This window comes from Acipenser ruthenus, chromosome 2, assembly GCF_902713425.1.
Source record: "Acipenser ruthenus chromosome 2, fAciRut3.2 maternal haplotype, whole genome shotgun sequence".
Classification (NCBI taxonomy): Eukaryota; Metazoa; Chordata; class Actinopteri; order Acipenseriformes; family Acipenseridae; genus Acipenser; species Acipenser ruthenus.
This window is the reverse complement of record NC_081190.1, coordinates 109001033-109019272: the sequence shown is the minus strand read 5'-3', so window position 1 is coordinate 109019272 and position 18240 is coordinate 109001033. Positions and strand designations below refer to the sequence as shown.

The 18240-nt window shown below is 43.5% G+C and overlaps 1 protein-coding gene across 3 annotated transcripts in view; it reads left to right on the top strand.

Moving 5' to 3' along the window:
* Positions 1–11801: 11801 nt before the first annotated feature.
* LOC117409421 (peroxisome proliferator-activated receptor gamma coactivator 1-alpha-like) overlaps positions 11802–18240 on the top strand; it is a 275767-nt gene continuing 269328 nt past the window's right edge. For 2 of the 3 annotated variants that reach the window (XM_059006127.1, XM_059006120.1), the window contains exon 1: positions 11806–12023. In XM_059006127.1, coding sequence (XP_058862110.1) covers positions 11946–12023 — 78 coding nt within the window. In that variant the 5' untranslated portion in view covers positions 11806–11945. Of the gene's footprint in view, positions 12024–18240 lie in introns of all 3 variants that reach the window. The other variant, XR_009309704.1, reaches the window with a different exon arrangement.

The following is an 18240-nucleotide window of genomic DNA, read 5'->3' as shown; positions in this document are numbered from 1 at the left end:
AGACTCCCAGCTCTTTGGTAGAGAGGCTCTTCGGTTGGCTGGCGCTTCGTGCTGGCACACAAATAGGCTAGCCATCTATTATACTATCTTGCTGGATAAAAGCTGTGAGTAAACCAATCAAATTGCAAATGAACCTCTTCAATTAAACCACACTCATCTGGTACTAATCACAACAGTAGGTCACCTAATTAAAACACCACCTTTATAATGTTACTTAAATACAGCTAATGTTAAGAGTTGGAATGTGGTCTCTAGTAGCCATTGGGAGAAATTTGGAAAAGGAAAAGGTCTTTGCTCTACCTGTCAGCAAAACACAATCCAAGCAGGTCGGTCGCTAGAACAACTGAACTGTGTTCTAAATAGGCACACTCTTTCAAATGACTTTTTTAGTGGCATTTTAAAAAAGCATTTATGTTTGGAAACAGAAAAGGGCTGTCTTCAATTTTAGGTTTGCAATATTGTGTTCTGTGTCAAGAGATTTTACAGATTATCTACTGGGCGTTCACAGGAAAGAACCACTTAATTAGCCTAAATCCTTACATTATACAGCCTAATCCAAGCTTGGGTTACTAAATGTGGCCTTTCAGCAGGAGTCCAAATATTACCAATTTACAATGCATTTATCTGCCAAGAAGATTCTTGGTAGTCACCATACCATTACAGAAATTAAACCATTTTTTACTGAGTTACAAATATAGCAGTTTTGAACCAGGATTGGGTTGACCCCCTGCACAAAATGTTCAACACCAACTAATTACACTAGCTCTTGCGACCTAAACATGTCACAGCTGTTGGCTAGAATGGTAAAGAAAACGCCAAAGGGAAGACTTTGCTTTTGTTTTAGGGGGAAAAAAACATTGTCAATTTCACCTTTCTATTACTTTATTCATTGAAGTGAAACTGACAATTTGTTTCATTCTGCAAACCTGCTTTTTTCACAATACAATGAAAATTCAAAAAGTTTGAGTTGATTCAACAACAAATGCAAGTCTCAGCACATTTTGTTCTTCAAAGTTTAAAATTGAAATAATAGAAATAAAATAACTAAGATTTAATGGGCAGAGTAAATTGTGTCTATTATTATGGGTTTATAAATAATTGAGGTATGCGAGTAATCTTGCACTTTATTACCGATACACTCCAATAGTACATTCCACATTCCACATCGCTCGGTTACCTCTCTGTCTTCTCCTCCACCGCTACACCCTTTTCTCTCTCTGCACATACGTCCTAGTGACCCATGCTTATAGCATTAACCCTTATGCCTGTGGCACTATCTCTCGCCACATCTCCCTCCCTATATATATATTGTGACAAAGCACAACTTACTCGGGTTCGTGCCCCTTTAAAAATACGACCCAGAACAATGAAATTGAGTTTTAAGCGCTAGTGCGCTATTTTTAATAAACAAAATGAAACAAACACAAAACAACACCTAGCTCCTCTTGGAGCACTAACTCAACTTCCAGGAACACCCTTCCTAACACGGGACAGCTAAGCTGTTTTCCCGTCCTTACAAAAACACACTGGTGTCACACCGCACTTACTTCTTCTCTGGCTACTCGGAGACAGAGCACCTCTCCTGCCTCCTTCTACTCAGCAGCCTAGCGCAGACTGACTGCTCTCCTTATAAACCCTGCACCTGGCTCTAATTTACAATCATAGCCAGGTGCAGGTGATAATTAACAATAAAACAATTAACAGAAAACATTCCGCACATGTTTTTACTGCAGAGAGGTTTTAACCCCCTCCCTGCTGTCTCACACATCCCCCCCCATGTCTTTTCAAGACACCGGCCATACCACGGCCACCTCCCTCCACCCTTAAAAGACCACCCAGCCTCAAGTCCAGCAATGTCCATTGCCGCCCTCTTCCACGGGCGGGCTTGAGGATGGGTCGGTCCTTCCGGCGCTGCCAGGAAGGGACCGCAAACCGGCGACACGGGACCCCACCGGGCTAACAGGGCCGACCGAAGCGTAGGCCGGGGCACTGGAGGATGCCGCAGTGGACACAGGTCTTCCCCTGGGAACTGGCGCAGTGATGTCCGATCACCCAGGGGGAGCGAAGCAGCTAACAGGGGGAGCAACAGCGACGTCTGGCAGCAGCCCAGCGACGTCTGGGTGCTCGGGGAGAGCGGAGCAGGTAACCAGGGGCAGAGCTGTGGCCAGTGCTGCAGACTCCTGGGCTCCAGGTCCAGCACAGGGAGGTCCAGGAAGACCGGCAGGGTGTCCAGGAGCAAGGGGTGAGGGACTGGACGCAGCGGCGCCGAACTGGACTGTAGGGGTGGTGGTCGGGGCTGTGGTGGAGGTATGCTTTTCACCTCCTCCCCTCTGGGCTCCTCCCCTCTGGGCTCCGGAAGCGGCGGCTCCTCCCCTCTGGGCTCCGGAAGCGGCGGCTCCTCCCCTCTGGGCTCCGGAAGCGGCGGCTCCTCCCCTCTGGGCTCTGGAAGCGGCGGCTCCTCCCCTCTGGGCTCCGGAAGCGGCGGCTCCTCCCCTCTGGGCTCTGGAAGCGGCAGCTCCTCCCCTCTGGGCTCTGGAGCTGGAGTCAGCGGGGTACCTCTTGCTTGCTCCCACTTTTGGAGTAGCAGGTCTAGCTCTGTCGGCTCCGGATCCGGTAGCCCCCACTCCTGTCTCCACTTCTTTGTCTGCTCTTTCTGAGCAGCGGTGTTACGATTGATCATTGCGATCAATTCTTTAAAATCCATTTTCTGGGTCATAGGGGTGCCCACACACTCTGCCCGCATTCTCCACCATATGTGACAAAGCACAACTTACTCGGGTTCGTGCCCCTTTAAAAATACGACCCAGAACAATGAAATTGAGTTTTAAGCGCTAGTGCGCTATTTTTAATAAACAAAATGAAACAAACACAAAACAACACCTAGCTCCTCTTGGAGCACTAACTCAACTTCCAGGAACACCCTTCCTAACACGGGACAGCTAAGCTGTTTTCCCGTCCTTACAAAAACACACTGGTGTCACACCGCACTTACTTCTTCTCTGGCTACTCGGAGACAGAGCACCTCTCCTGCCTCCTTCTACTCAGCAGCCTAGCGCAGACTGACTGCTCTCCTTATAAACCCTGCACCTGGCTCTAATTTACAATCATAGCCAGGTGCAGGTGATAATTAACAATAAAACAATTAACAGAAAACATTCCGCACATGTTTTTACTGCAGAGAGGTTTTAACCCCCTCCCTGCTGTCTCACAATATATATATATATATATATATATATATATATATATATATATATATATATATATATATATATATTATATATATATAAAACGATAAACATTTTGTTTCTTCCGAATGCTGATACTTAATTTCCCCAAACACAAACCATTCTATGGGGTCAGAGGTCACTAGTACATAACTCCTGTTTGAGCTGATCTTTACCACTCTTTTAACTTCTTTATATTTTCATTCATCTTACAAAGTCTTTTAGCCATGAAGGCTGCCTGCTGACCTGTTGGTTTGCATTCTCTGCTCGGTAATTACAGTCCTCTCTTCAGTTGGGCTTGACCCTGCTGCTTAGGGTTCTCCGCTACTTTTCTGACGCTTCTGGAAGAACTTGGAGTTGTGTCCAGTTTCTTCTCACCTCTCCCACAGGAGTCTCCACAATGTATGAACGGGGAGTTTCTGCTCTATTGATCACTGGGCCAGGCGATATCGAGTTTGAGATCCACACACGTTGACCGTATCTCAATGCAGGCTGTTGTTCTCTACCTGTTGTTTCTTCAACACACCATCCTTCCTTTGGAAATTGCATGCTGTTGGCCATCTGGAATTCAACTGTGCTGTAGACATAGGTAAAGGAGATTGTAACTTCCGTCCCATCAATATTTCTGAGATGGGTCATGTATAAGCCAACAGAGCTCTGTATGGATCCTTGTTCGTCTTGAGCCGCATCGTCACTGTCTTCACTGCTCTTTCTGCTTCTCCATTGCTCTGTAGGGTGTGGACTACTTGTGGCATGTCTAAAATCATAATCCAGTACAAATGTTCAGTTGAGAATTGTGGGCCGTTGTCGGACATCAGCCCTTCAGGTATCTTGCAAAAATTGGTTTGAGTCCATCAATGACAAATGTTGTGGTATTAGGTAGATTTAAGATCTTGATGAATCTGGAATAGTAATCTACCACAAAAAGGTAGGTGTTGCCTTTCCAGTAGACTAGATCTGTGGATACTTTTTGCCATGGTCTCTTTGGCAACTTGGTCGGGATCGTTGGTTCTGGGCGTGGTGCAGGGTGGTTCAAATCAACCTTCAATTTTAATATGCACAGCAGATTTTACCATGAAGTCGCCATGTTGGCGACTAAGCATTTACAGGATATACAACAGAACTTCAGTTCTGTAATAAAGGCTTTTTGCTTAACTGTCAGAATCTGCACTGCCCTGTTGATCTCGTAGAGCCAGTCCTTTTGTGGAACCAGCCCCCTTTTCTTGTTTCCATAGTAATGCGCACCAGCCAGTATTTAGGGTAGAACAGCGGAAATTATCATTCATTCTACGTTGTCTGCAGCTCAGAAAAGACAGCTCAAATTAAGAAGCTAAAAAACTTTAAAAGCAAGTAGATTCCCCTCAGAAGGGACGGAAGGAGTGATGAGGTGTCTGTGCTGACTTATGGCACAGAAAGGGGGGTTTAAAATAACTTCACAGCTTTTAAAAAAATCTCCATGTTGCAGGAGTGCTACAGGCCATTGAGTTTCCCTGACTCGCTTGGCTGATCATCTTAGACGGCATGGGAGATTAAAAAAAAAGGAGGAGCTAACAGAGTGTTAGTAATAGTATTTTAGCCAGTAACTGAAAAATAAAGAAATGTGTTCACTTCCCTGGATTTTTTATATAGTTGTCTTCCCTGGCATTTGATTAATATAGTTCTATTTCCTGGTATTTTATGTATAAACATCACTCACTGGTATTTTATGCACACAGAAAATAGTTCCCTGGCATTTAATGTATATTGTTTCCTGGACTTGTGTGGAGTTAGTTGTCTGGCACCTTGATTGTATATAGTTCCCCTCCCACAATTTAAAGATAATAAAAAGAAAAACACCATTACATAAAAACAAAGCATGCAAAAGCAATGTGTGTGCAAATTATACGTGTCTCCTTATATTGTCCTCATTTGAAAATGTTGGCCACCATAATATTTCTCTTGGCCACCAGGTTTTGAAAGCTAGTAAAAACTTAGGCACCTGTTCTCTGGGCAATTGATTGTTCCACTGAAGGTAGTATGTGACGTTCTCGACAAACACTTTCATTCAGCGTAGTCAAATCCACACAAATCCTGATCTTGTTGTTGGCTTTCGGTACTACTCCCATTCTGGAGCACCAATCTGTAGGAGCATCTATTTGCGAAATCACCCCCATATCTTGCATTCTTCTTAATTCTTCTTTCACCTTGCTCATCAGTGGTATTGGCACTAGCTGCGGTGTAGTGAGAGCAAACGGTGTCGCATCATTGTTCACGCATATTTTAGCAGGCCTTCACTGAATTATATATTTTCTTATCTTTTGAAACACTGTATCCATTTAGGCCAGCTCTCTACATCTGAACAATTTTCTGGTCAATCTAATCTGAAGGAGTCTCCTTCCACCATTTTGTTTTCTTTTCTGGCTTGTTCCTTTATTACTTTTACAGGTTTTTCAGTGACACTTTCTTCACAGCAAGTGTTATAGTCCTTTATCTTATTTTATTTATATTTTGTTTTATTTAACTCACAGTTCCTTGTTCTTGATGACTGCCTCTGTCGTTTTGTCACTTTTTGATTTTTTTGTTTTTTTCTCCAGGTTTATCTTCGTCACTGCTTTTGTTGGCAGGCTTCAGTCTTATTTAATTGAGGTTGACGAAGGTATGCGAGTAATCTTGCCTAGTGACCCATGCTTCTAGCATTAACCCTTATGTGCCCCGTGGCACTATCTCTCACCACATTGCAGGGCCGGCGCAAGGATTTTTGCCGCCCTAGGCAAACAATTTTGCCCTAGTCAAACAAAATATTGTAATGAACCGCTGCGTTGGAAGTGAAACAGGACTCCAAATTTGCTGCTCTTAATTACTGCAGTAAATAAAATAAAATAACAGTGAATCCCTTTTTGGGCCAGGGTTCATGCCAAATCAATAAATAAAAATAACTCCCTCACTCTGATCTTCCTCTCTCTTTCCTCCAACACTCTCACTCGCTCGCTCTCTCGTTCTCTGTTCTTCCGACTCACTCTGGGCTCTTTCACCAATTCACAGATAGGCACGCTCTTTCAGCCTTTAGCTCTGTCCCTCACATCCTCACTCCAGTCGAGTCTACTTATAGCCCACCTACTTATAGCCTCGGGGAGGTCCCGCCCACCACACGCAGACACATACATACACTGCCGGCGTGCCCCGTACCCTTACAATACGCAGAACACTAAACGTGACCAACAAACAAGACATATATATATCTCAAAGTATAAACAAATTATTGTACACCAGATTATGTTTTTTTTCTTTTACATCATCACACAACTACATTATTATTATTATTATTATTATTATTATTATTATTATTATTATTATTTTTATTATTTATTTCTTAGTAGACACCCTTATCCTGGGTGACTTACAGTCGTAAACAAAAAATACATTTCACGAATCCCAGTACAAGTATTAATACAATTGAGAGCAAGATAAAATACAATGACTTCAGTTCTAGTATACAACTACACCACCCACTCGATATATCACAGGTGTCGGGGTCCAATACAAATCCACTATATTGAGGGCCGCGATATAGCGAGAGACCCATAGAAAAACAAATAGGCTAATAACAAATACTGTACAACCACTCCCTCGTTTTATCGGGGGCGTCAGGGTCCAATATAAATCCTCTATGCAACCCGCTTTTTCTCATTTTTCATATAAAAAGCAGCATACCATTTTAATTCATACTGTGGAGGGTAATTGCTTCTCATCAACTTAAGTCTCCAATTAATTTCATTAATCTTCCTTTCCTTTCTCAAATGCCCAAACCGCTGCATTGAAAGAATCCATTCCCAACAGGAGGCTTGTTGCCTGTGACTTTTGCTAGTGCATTACTTAAAAAAAACCCACTTCAGCAAGTATATATTTAATTTGCTTTGTGTTATTGTGCAATGCATATGTATATGATAAAAGTACGATATTAATGCTTTGTTTTTAATTGTTCTGTATATTTTAGTTTGTGATGTGCAGTACAAAATAAAACAAACAGTAATTCTAAGTGAAATGGTCTATGTATAGTGCAGCTAAGGCATGCACAGTTAGACTGTAAAAATGGGGAGCCAGCTCCAGGACCGCGATATATCCGAATCCGCAGTATAGCGAGGGGCTATATAATGAGGGGTGTGACAGGGATGGCTGAGTGGTGACGTCAGGCCAGATGCAGGAAGAAAACAAACAAGTACAGCCGGGCAAAAGACGCTGTGGCGCTGTTTATTTTCAAAAATGACAAAAATAAAAGGTTTAACAAAAAAACACACTGCTCACAGAACAAAATAAAAGTATTAAACAAAAAAACGCAAACCCAAAACTAATAGGTCAGGCTGGGCAATCGCCTTCACTGTTCCTATATTTAATTTGATTTTTAAACTCATGTCGCTCTCGCTCAGTTCTCTCCTCCAAACAACCCACCCAGAGCAAGGAGAAGTGCTGGCTTTTATATTAGTGACTGAGGGATTAACTAGCTATCAATTATCTGATAATTCCTCTGCCACATTCTGCACGGGTTTTCCCAATTATTATTGGCAGAGGACGAGCTGCCGACCTCGCCTCTGCCAGAACACATTTAAAAATAACAAAACAAAAACACACGGCTACGCCATCATATTTAAAAATACATAAAATTATAATAAAACAAAACAAAACAGATACAAAAACACATAAACACAGGGGTGGAGGGGTTCCCTGTTCTAAAATAAATAAACAATACATTTTTAAATCATAATACAAAACAAATACATTTTACAGCAGGGCTTGGCCCTGCCCCCTTTTCATGTGCAGGGCTCCTAGCCCTGTCACATATCCCCCCTTGTGCGAAGCACACCTGGCCCAACGGCCACCTCCCCCCTTAGTCCCAAAGTCCCGCTTTACAGTCCCGGAACAGGGGCAGCAATGGCCAAGGGTGGCAGCCATGGTGGGAGGTCCTCTTCCCACCCCAACAGCTGTAGCGGCCAGGCTGACCCCACACAGGCCGGCTCCACCGGCCAAGGTAATCTTAGCAGCCGCCTGGCTGCCTGTGGGGGTGGTCTCTGGACCTCCTCCCCCCCCCCCCCCCTTTGTAGCCGGCCACATTATCTCCAGGCAGTGAAAGTGCTGCTGGGGGAGCTGGTCTCCTGAACTCCCCCCCCCCCCTTCTTCATGGCCGGCAGCTCCCCTTTGTGGGGCTCCAGCGACACCAGGCAAAGCGGGAGCCAGCGGTGATGCAGAGCAGCAGGCAACCCCAGGCGATGCGGACTTGGCATCCCCCGGCGAAGCAGAGCTGGCGACCCCAGGCAGCGGACCCTTGGGAGGCTACAGTGGGAGGGGAGCCCCTGGCCATGAAGGCAGCAGCGGGAGCTCCACTTCTCCTCCTTGCGAAGGAATCAGGACTAGCTGGGGTTGACCCTCCTCGTGGCCACTGCGGCTGGGTGGTTTTCCCTTGTGCGCCGCTCAGCAGCATATGCAGGGGCTGCTGAGGACCGCCAGCATCTTGTCCTGGTCCTTCTAGTGGTGAAGGGAGAGGCAGCTCCTGCTTCTCTCCCTCTGGCGGTGGTGGAGACAAAGGCAGCTCCTGCTGCTCTGCTCCTCAGGATGGAGGCGGCAGAAGCAGAGGCAGCTCCTGCTCCTCCCCTTTTGCCGGCGAATGCGGCAGGGGCTCCTCCCCTTCTGGCGGCAAAGGCAGCCGGGGCTCCTCCCTCTTGGGTGCTGGAGATGGCTGGGTCTGGTCCACCGCCCAGGACCACCCTGCAGTGTCCCCCACCAGAACCTGGTTCCACGCCTCTTTGTACTGGGGATCCCCGTAAAGGCAGTCCTCCCAGACATGTCCAAACTCACCACATGCGCCGCACATAGAAGCGCCTTCCATCCTCCACTGCTCCTGTTCGGCTGCCCAGTCTGGGGGTCCAAATGAGATGGAACCCGGGACCACCACCTCTTAGGCTGCTGCTGCTGTTGCGGTTGCTGCCGCTTCTGCTGCTTTTTGTAGCTCTTCCTTCCCATCCTCTATCCCCAAAAATAATACAAAAAATAAAAAATAAGGCACCTGCAGTACCCTTTCTGGCCTGAGTCCAGGAGGCGCTGGTGATCCCACGCTGGACACCACATGTGACAGGGATGGCTGAGCGGTGAGGTCAGGCCAGATGCAGGAAGAAAACAAAAAAGGAAGTACTGCAGGGCAAAATACGCTGTGGTGCCGTTTATTTTAAAAAATGACAAAAATAAAAGGTTTAACAAAAAAACACACTGCTCATTGCGCAAAATAAAAGTATTAAATAAATTTTAAAAAAGCCACAAACACAAAACAAATAGATCAGGCTGGGCAATCGCCTTCACTGTTCCTATATTTAATTTGATTTTTAAACAGCTCTCGTTCTGTTCTGTTCTCCGAAAAACCCACCCACAGCAGGGAGCACTGCAGGCACTTATATTAGTGACCGAGGGATTAACTAGGACGAGCTGCCGACCTCGCCTCTGCCAGAACACATTTAAAAATAACAAAACAAAAACGCACGGCTACGCCGTCATATTTAAAAATACATAAAATTATAATAAAACAAAACAGATACAAAATAACACACAAACACGGGGGGGGGGGGGGGGGGGGGGTACCTGGTTCTAAAATAAATAAACAATACATTTTTAAATCTTAATACAAAACAAATACATTTTACAGCAGGGTTTGGCCCTGCCCCCTTTTCACGTGCAGGGCTCCTCGCACAGTCACAACGGGGTGGGTTGCATATACAATCATCACTCTGGTTACAAACGGTAGTGATTTCTACTGTCAGCTCTACAATGACAATATTTATGATCAGGGGATTCTACCACCATGCATGAGCTTAGAGTTATAACTAACAATTGATAAAGGATACGCAGGTTACTTCAAACACATCGTATTTTCATTGCACCTTATTTGTACAGTACCGTTTTGTGTTCCTTAACTACTATAAAACTGGTATCTAACGTCGCGGTTAGTGATCATATAATCGTGCACAGCAAATCCTCCAGTATTTTTTTTTATAGGCAGATCATTGACTTAACTTTAAATAATCGTTACCGATGTGTTCTGAAAATGCACACAACCGCTCTAATTTCAGTGCCTGGGTACCGATGAAGCGATCTCTTTTCCTTGTTCTATCATGGCAATAATAAGCCGTGGGGAAATCAAATATTTTTTTCTGCACCCTCAAGCAGTGTTACCAAGTTTGCGAACTTCTCGACAAATCTAGGGACTTTTAAGGGCCGACTTGACGAAATTTGTTGTCAAAAGCAGCTAGTTACAAATCTAGCGATTTCCAGGACAGTCATCGGAGAATTTCAGAGATATACAATTGGTAAAATGTTTACGATTATCCTATTTGCAACATCCTTTTATAAGAATAATTGTCAGGGTAATTAAATGAAATCCAATAATGACCCACCCTATTTGAATACTCAAGGAATTTCAATGCGACCTTTGCTTAGCAACAGGCTCAACAACCACGAGCCTGTTCCCAGGGGAGACCAAATTTCGCATGACCCCGCACCCCAGCGTTATTGTACTTTCATATTTAGGACTACACCACTGCTCGTGATATGGTTCTGTAACATCAGTAATGCGTTTTGTAGAACAAGAAATATTGATCTAAGATATTAAACATTTTACGATCAAAGAAATGTGAAGTATAAAATGTAATTATATATAGCGGCTAGCGTTTTTGCCGCCCTGGGTGTCCGCCTGTTCTGTCTATATGGTTACGCTGGCCCTGCCACATTGTGCACACGTGGTTTCAGTTTCATTGTCTTTTCTTTTCATTTCAATATCAGATTTTTCCACTCTAAATGCAGGAAATGTAACTATTGTGTGCTTGGTAGCGGAAGTCTGGGAATCTGGGAGCTCTCCAAGGTATTGCCTAAACCGGAGTGCATTGCCTGAAAATTAAAACACATACGTGGGTTGCAGACAGTTAAAAAAATAAATATTTAGCTTGGAGTTAAAACACTTCGTCTCCAATTGACATAACGAAGAAGATATAGAAAAACTACAAACACTTTACATATTAATGCGTTACACCCTTTGGTGTTTTTAAACAACTGATTTCACACAGCGATTGGCTACGGTAATAATAAGAAAGTGATCCGGCTCACCAAAGCTGTGCTTGGCCCAAGCAGATTAATTTCAACAGCTGCGACACCTGCCGTAGGGACTATTTTCCCTCCATCTCACATTGCAACACATGTTATTTTTTATTAATTTTGACACGTACTATACTTGATACAACTATTGGGACTGTTTGAGGTGCTGGTTAAACTGTCCCAACAACAAAAGTGCCCATAAAAAAAAAAAAAAAAAAAGAAAAAAAAAACTGCCATTCTACTGTATGACCAGTAAGAGAAGTATAATATATATTTGATTTTTAAAATGACAAACTGTTTACCTAAAGATATTTTGAAAAAAATATAGCGTTAAGTATAGCACACATATGCAAATTAACGTTACAATTGAACACACAGTGTAATATATACAATTACTCAGGCAGTTCTAATTTATTTAAAATACATTATTGCTCCAGTAACTGCATTTCCCTAGTTTTGGACAGAAGGCACCCACGTGACTAAGCAGCAACACTGAGCTTGGTAGTCGAACACCCAGCGCCTTTGAAGCAGGAGACCGACTCGTTGAGGGAAACAAACAAAAATAAAAAAAAGCTAACAAACAATCTGTATCATTTTCTCCTTATATTGCTGAAGATGGCAGACGATGCGCTGTCTGAAGATGTATTTTCCTCCTGTTTTTTCAACTACACCTGGGAAAACCAATACGACCAGGTAAGGACCGGCGTACTTGGTATGCCTCTAGCAACTAAGTGATATATGTGTTGTTAGTTGTGTTCCAGAGAAGGACTGAGCAGGTTGCTAGATTCGGGTTTAATAAAATGCAATAATCCACGTTTTCATTTTAACAGCCTGTAGCAGCCATATAGTCCCAAGGTAAGGTGCAAATTAAACTCAAACCCCGAGAGTACAGTTTGCACAAACTGACAGACGGGTTCATGATTATATTATATCATATGATTTTATATCATTAACCAAACTATTACTGGAAATTAACTTTTTTTTTTATTAATGTTTTGAGTTTACTTTATTGTGTGTACTTTAATGGTGTATTACTCGTAACAAAACAAAACAAAACAACAATGTTAATTTGTTTTTTTTTAACTACTATTACATTGTATATTGTTTGCGGGAAAAAAAAAATAATCCCAAACACTTAAACGAAATAGCTGTGTAATTAAATATTTAACATCTTCGGGAGTATTTATGTGAACACCTACGATTTGTGGAACAGTAAACCAGGTGTACAATTAGAGAACAATGCAAGCGAACTCTATCCCGTGCGCTACACAGCACACAACATCCTACATGATGATCTGCACCTGCCAGAGGTTATCACAACCTTTCACAATATGTGCCTACCGTAATGGATCACTGTACTACCTAAGGTCGTTTGGTCATGATAATGCTGCTACGGTTGCAAGTCTTCAATAGTAGTAGTGCAGTGCAGTTTTAAAGAGTGATTATTGTTTCAGATAACACCACTAGGAAGGGAGCAATGCTGTGCTACAGTTTTGCTTTATAACAACTTTGTACATTCACAGTAGGGATGTGCGAGTATTGGAGGTGATGGGTTCTGATATAATGGAAATTCAGTGGCTGGGAGCTCTCGTTTCTAGGAAACTGCAGTCCCTTAACTAGCTGTTGCCAGTGTAATGTTACACATGCTAGCAAGAGATCAATAAGCCACACGCTTCACTACATGTTAATAATACGTAATCATGATAGACAGAAGAAAGCACCCCACAGTTACAGGAATACAAAGAAAGATAAGGCAGGCTGTATCATTCTGAAACATTGCTAAGCTGTATACAACTGTGTTCAGCCATAATGATTAGCCACTATTTGTCAAGGACACATTTGCATTAAGAGTGCTTGCACTTTATAAAACCTCATAATACAAACACAGTTAATAAGTTGTTTTTTCCTGCAGCTTAGTATCTTGTAAAAGTTTTGAATTTGACATTCTTGTTAAAATAGTTGCTAAAAATACTTAGAACTCCAGTATACCAATGTTATACATCAGTGAATGTCAAAGCATGCCTTCAAGCAAAGAAGCAAACCAGACAAACCTTGAACTGCCCATTTTGTTTTTGAAAATATATTAAAAAAACCCACACATTTAAAACATGTTTAATAGATGTGGTGTTTCACAGTGAATAATGTGGGCAGATTATTTATAATTATGCTTCCTATTTTAACTACTGAGAGAAACCATTTTCTGCAGTCTGTGATTCATTTATGATGTTTTTTCAGTGGAAGGTCATTATCCTTAAGAGCATGTCAACAGACTGATGAGATATAATATATAGATTTTGCACTTCTGACTTTCATTCTATCCAGGGAATTTTTGCTTCCTGAGAGCTCATCCAGTCATAACTGTAAAGCTCTTCACAAGTCAATTTTTCACTGTCAATGCTTAGAATGGAGGCCATTTGTGTATTTAACTGGCATGAATTCACATTAAATGTACTGTAAGATGGGGTTATGATAAATTGCAGATGACAGCAAAATAACTTAATATAGGTGTAGGGGTCGGTATCTCTAGTCCACCATAGGTTTGCAATGAAAACTCTAGGTGGAGCTATGCTTTGATTCTCTTGTAGGCAGCTTCAAAAAAGAGGCTGTGGTTGAAGGTTGTTATTACACAGTGAGGTGGTCAGCCTTCTATGCTACCAGTGCAAGAGGAGTTTACTGGCCAGGCTTGTCCACTCCTAACAAGATTTCCTTTGCTGATTAGGTTGAAATGGATAGTGATTTTGTGATGTGGTCTGCTGCCATGGAGGGCTAAATTGTGATCACCCAAAAACACTTGTTTCACTTGTGAACCACCAAGCAAAGCATCCAGAAGCTCATTTGACTCACAGTGCCACTTGACCTTGCTCATAACCTGCAAACATACCAGCTTTAGTGCGTTTCAGTTCTCGATGAGCAGGCTTCTCAAACAGATGTCCGGATCCTTCGTGGCTGTTTTAATTCAGTTCTCAGCAAAATTGGTTAGCTAAGCATTCACAGTGCAAGGCAGTGGATTATACAGGGCCGAAGATATTGTGAAGGGTCAGTACATGCTTTACAACCCATAATACTGTTTCCGTTCTTGTACACAGTGTCACAAAATAATGTAGTTTTAACTACATCAACATACAGAAGAGTTTTTAAATAGTACACCAAAACTAATACTGTAAAGACTATTGCTTTTGACTACTGACAAATTGAGTACACAACTTACAGTACATACTTCCGACCCTGTGCGACAAGTGATAATGTTACAAACTCAGCACATCTACTTAAATGCCAATTTATCCAATTTCGCAAATGCAATCTTTATTTAAAGAATGAACAGCTGTGACCACTTTGCACAGTCAGAAGAGCTACGACACGATGCGTCCTTCGTACAGCAAATTGTGAAGCTGCACAGATTTTACAGCTGTGTGTGCCTGACATATCGCATTCATCTGCGACAGAAGCATGAACCAGGCTTTAGAGTTTTTCCACGATTCTGAAACCGCATGTTGTAAAGAAAGCCTCCAAGTTGGTAAACTTCTGTTCTCTGATGCATTTGTTCTTCTGTCTTTACAGAAAACAGCTCACTCACAATTTTTCTGTATTTTAGCTGTCACCCATTTACATGCTTGCTCAGCTATCTCATTCGCTGACTTACATAGCTACACACGTAAATGCTGCGTGCATGCGCAACCAAACAATTTACAGATACTTGCAGATTCTTTAGTTTCAGTGCATGTCATACAACATTTTTTAAAGGAAATAAAGGAAGTGCCTAATCAAATGTGTTTTTATATCCATTTCCAAGATTTCACGGACTTCATTCAAATCCACAATTTCCAGGACCTCTGTGACAAAGTCGTAGCCTTAGCTATAATGCCCGGGCACACCTTTTAAGCTAGTATGAGAAGGCCGGTCTGATTGAATATGAAAGACTAAACGTCAGTATGAGGAATGTGGAGCAGACCTGAGACACAGGTACAAAAAATACTGAACTGAAGTGCTGTATTAAATAGTGTACTGAACAAAAATTGTATAGTGTCTGAACTTGGAAACGGTTGTGCGTTGCACACATGCCATTCAAACGTGCCCAGAAAACTTAAAAGTAAGTTTAATAATAAGGGTCTTGAGAACAAAAGGGTGGATAATTAAACAAAAAAGCAATAGAGAATTGAAAAGGTTACCATATCAAGCTGATAAAGGTTTGTTTGTGAACTGTGCAGCCTCCAGTAAACCATTGTAGACTTTACTGGTATAGCATGAAGCCTTAGTTTCGAGTCATGTCGAAAAGAAAAATATTGGATTTTTTCTCTTGTTTGTCTGCTGCATCTAGCACTAGTAGTAGTACCACAGAGTCTGCATCTACGGTAGGTATCGACTCCGTGGGCTCTCTTCTCAAAAGAGGGACATTCGAGAATTTATGCGATTGTCAAATCTATTCTCCTATTAGCAGTTCTTAAGACGGGGAATTTGGCTATTCAAGGTTATTCTAACAAAGATTCTTCTGTTTCTGTTTTAAATTCCATTAGGAGAATACTGTAGTGGTCTGTGCATTTGTGTTTATGTACTGTATTTCCTGCTGTCTGTTTGTGTTTGTGTGCTGTGTGTTGTGTCCTCCTCGTTGTTTGTATACCTTTTGTGTGTGTATTCCCACACCATGTGACCCGCTGCTTGGTTGCGTTCCCTGGTCTCTTCCCATTGGTTGTTATCTGTCTGTCTTGATTGGTTGTTGTTCGTCTGTACCCATTGGTTGTGGTGTGTGGCTGAGGGCCAGTGGGATGTGTGTCAGCTCTGGTACCCTGTCCTGCATAAGGGGCGGTGCTGAAGCTATAAGAAGGCGCAGTGATGCCAAATTGGTGGTTGTTCCAGGAAAGCAGTGAAGCAGTCAGAGCAATGGTCTCTGAGTGGGTGATGGAAATAGTGTCCAGAATAATAAAAGAATTGGAACTGAAACAAGCATGTCTTCTCCATTTTCTGCCTCTGGCGAAACATTACACTGGCGTCATAAGCGGGATCAAGAATGAAACACCTGAGCGTCAAGGAGGAGCGCATCTTTATCTGAACTGGAGGGTGGAGGGTGTGCCATGCACCGTGGTGATAGATACTGGATCCACCGTCACCCTGGTGACAGTGAGAGAGGTCTCCCACTGAGTGGCAGGAGCAGCAGAGGCAGGATCCAGAGCTCAGCCTGCTCATACGATGGAAAGAGGAGGACCGACGACCCGACTGGGCTGAAGTAGCCCCCCATCGCAGACTGCGAAAGCATTGTGGTCACAGTGGGCTGCCTTGGAACTCCAAGAAGGCGTCCCGCACCGCAGATGGCAAGTTCCGTCCACCGGTGAGCCCCGCCTGCAACTAGTGGATGCCTACCTCGCTCAGGCACACCATACTCCAGGCCAACCACAGTGCGCCAGGGGTAGGGTACTTCGGCATCTCCAAGACGCATGGGGGTTGCTGCCGCCGCGACATGGAGACCCACTGCCGGTGGTGCGACGACTGCACCACCAAGAAAAGCCCCAGCAAACAGTCACACGCACCCGTGCAGCAGTACCAGGTCAGGGAGCAAATGGAAAGGGTGGCCCTTGCCGTTAGGGGCCCTTTTTTCGGCACCCATGAGCACCAGCGGGACTGGGACCTTCACTTGCCGTTAATCCTGTTGGCTTGCCGCACTGCCGTGCAGGAGTCCACTCGCTGCACCCCTGCCATGTTAATGATGGGACAGGAGCTGCGGATGTCAGCTGAGATCCTGTATGAACAACTGCTGGGCTAAAAGGAGCCGCTGGGAATGGAGTACGCCCAGCACTTGCAGGACCACCTAGACAGCACTCATGCCTTTGCCAGGAAATAGCTTCAGGCCACCGGGATCTGACAGCGGCAGAACTACGACCTGCGGGAGAAAGGACGCCACTGTCAGCCTGGGGAGTTGGTGTGGGTGTACAGCCCCCGCTGAAGGAAGGGACGGTCTCCCAAACTAGATGCTCCTTGGGTGGGCCCTTGTACTGTACTGCAGGGGTGTTTTGGAAACATGGAATCGCACTGCATCGCTCGCCAGCTGCGCCCTGACTGTATACCACTGCCGCTGTTGTGGACCGACAGCAGCAACAGGGAAAACCTTTGCCGGTCACTCCAACTGTGGAGCCGGACTCTTGGGCCTTGCCGATTTTTTGGGGACAAAAAGAGACTAGTGGGGACAATGTAGCGATCCGTGCATTTGTGTTTATGTACTGTATTTCCTTCTGTCTGTTTGTGTTTGTGTTTGTGTGCTGTGTGTTGTTCCCTTCCAGCTGTGTTCCGCCATTGCGTGTTTACCTTTTGTGTGTGTATTCCCGTACCATGTAACCCGCTGTTTGCGCAGCAGCTTTCCGATTCAGATGATGTACCTCCAGAGTCAAAAAAGCAAGCACGGCTTTTGAAGAGTTTGTGGCTTTGTGAATTTCCTTTGTTACATTACAATAATGAAAAATAGAAAATGTATTGCGAGTTTTGCATTAAAGCAGGGCCAGCGGTTGCAGGGAAAACCTGATTTTATTTCTGGAACTGGCAATTTTAAGAAAGAGACAGAAAAGCAGAAGCACAAGAAAAGCAGAAAGCATAAACATGCTAGGGACTGCTATTGCAAAGTGCACGCCAACCCAGACACCGATAACCAGAGCAATGGCTCATGTTTTTCTGAAATTAATGCAGAAAAAAACATACAGGGAATTAAAATATGAAATTCAATGCAGCTTGTATGATTGCAGTGAAATTTAGTGAACTGCCATTCACTAAATTTCACTCTAATATGGTGCTAATGAGGAAGAATGGTTTGGCAGTATCTAAAACATATAACAATGATACAGAGTTCATTGCTCTCATTGCTGATGAAATAAGAGGTGATTTACAGGAAGGGGTTCACAGTGCAAATTACATTTCCATTCTGACTGACTGT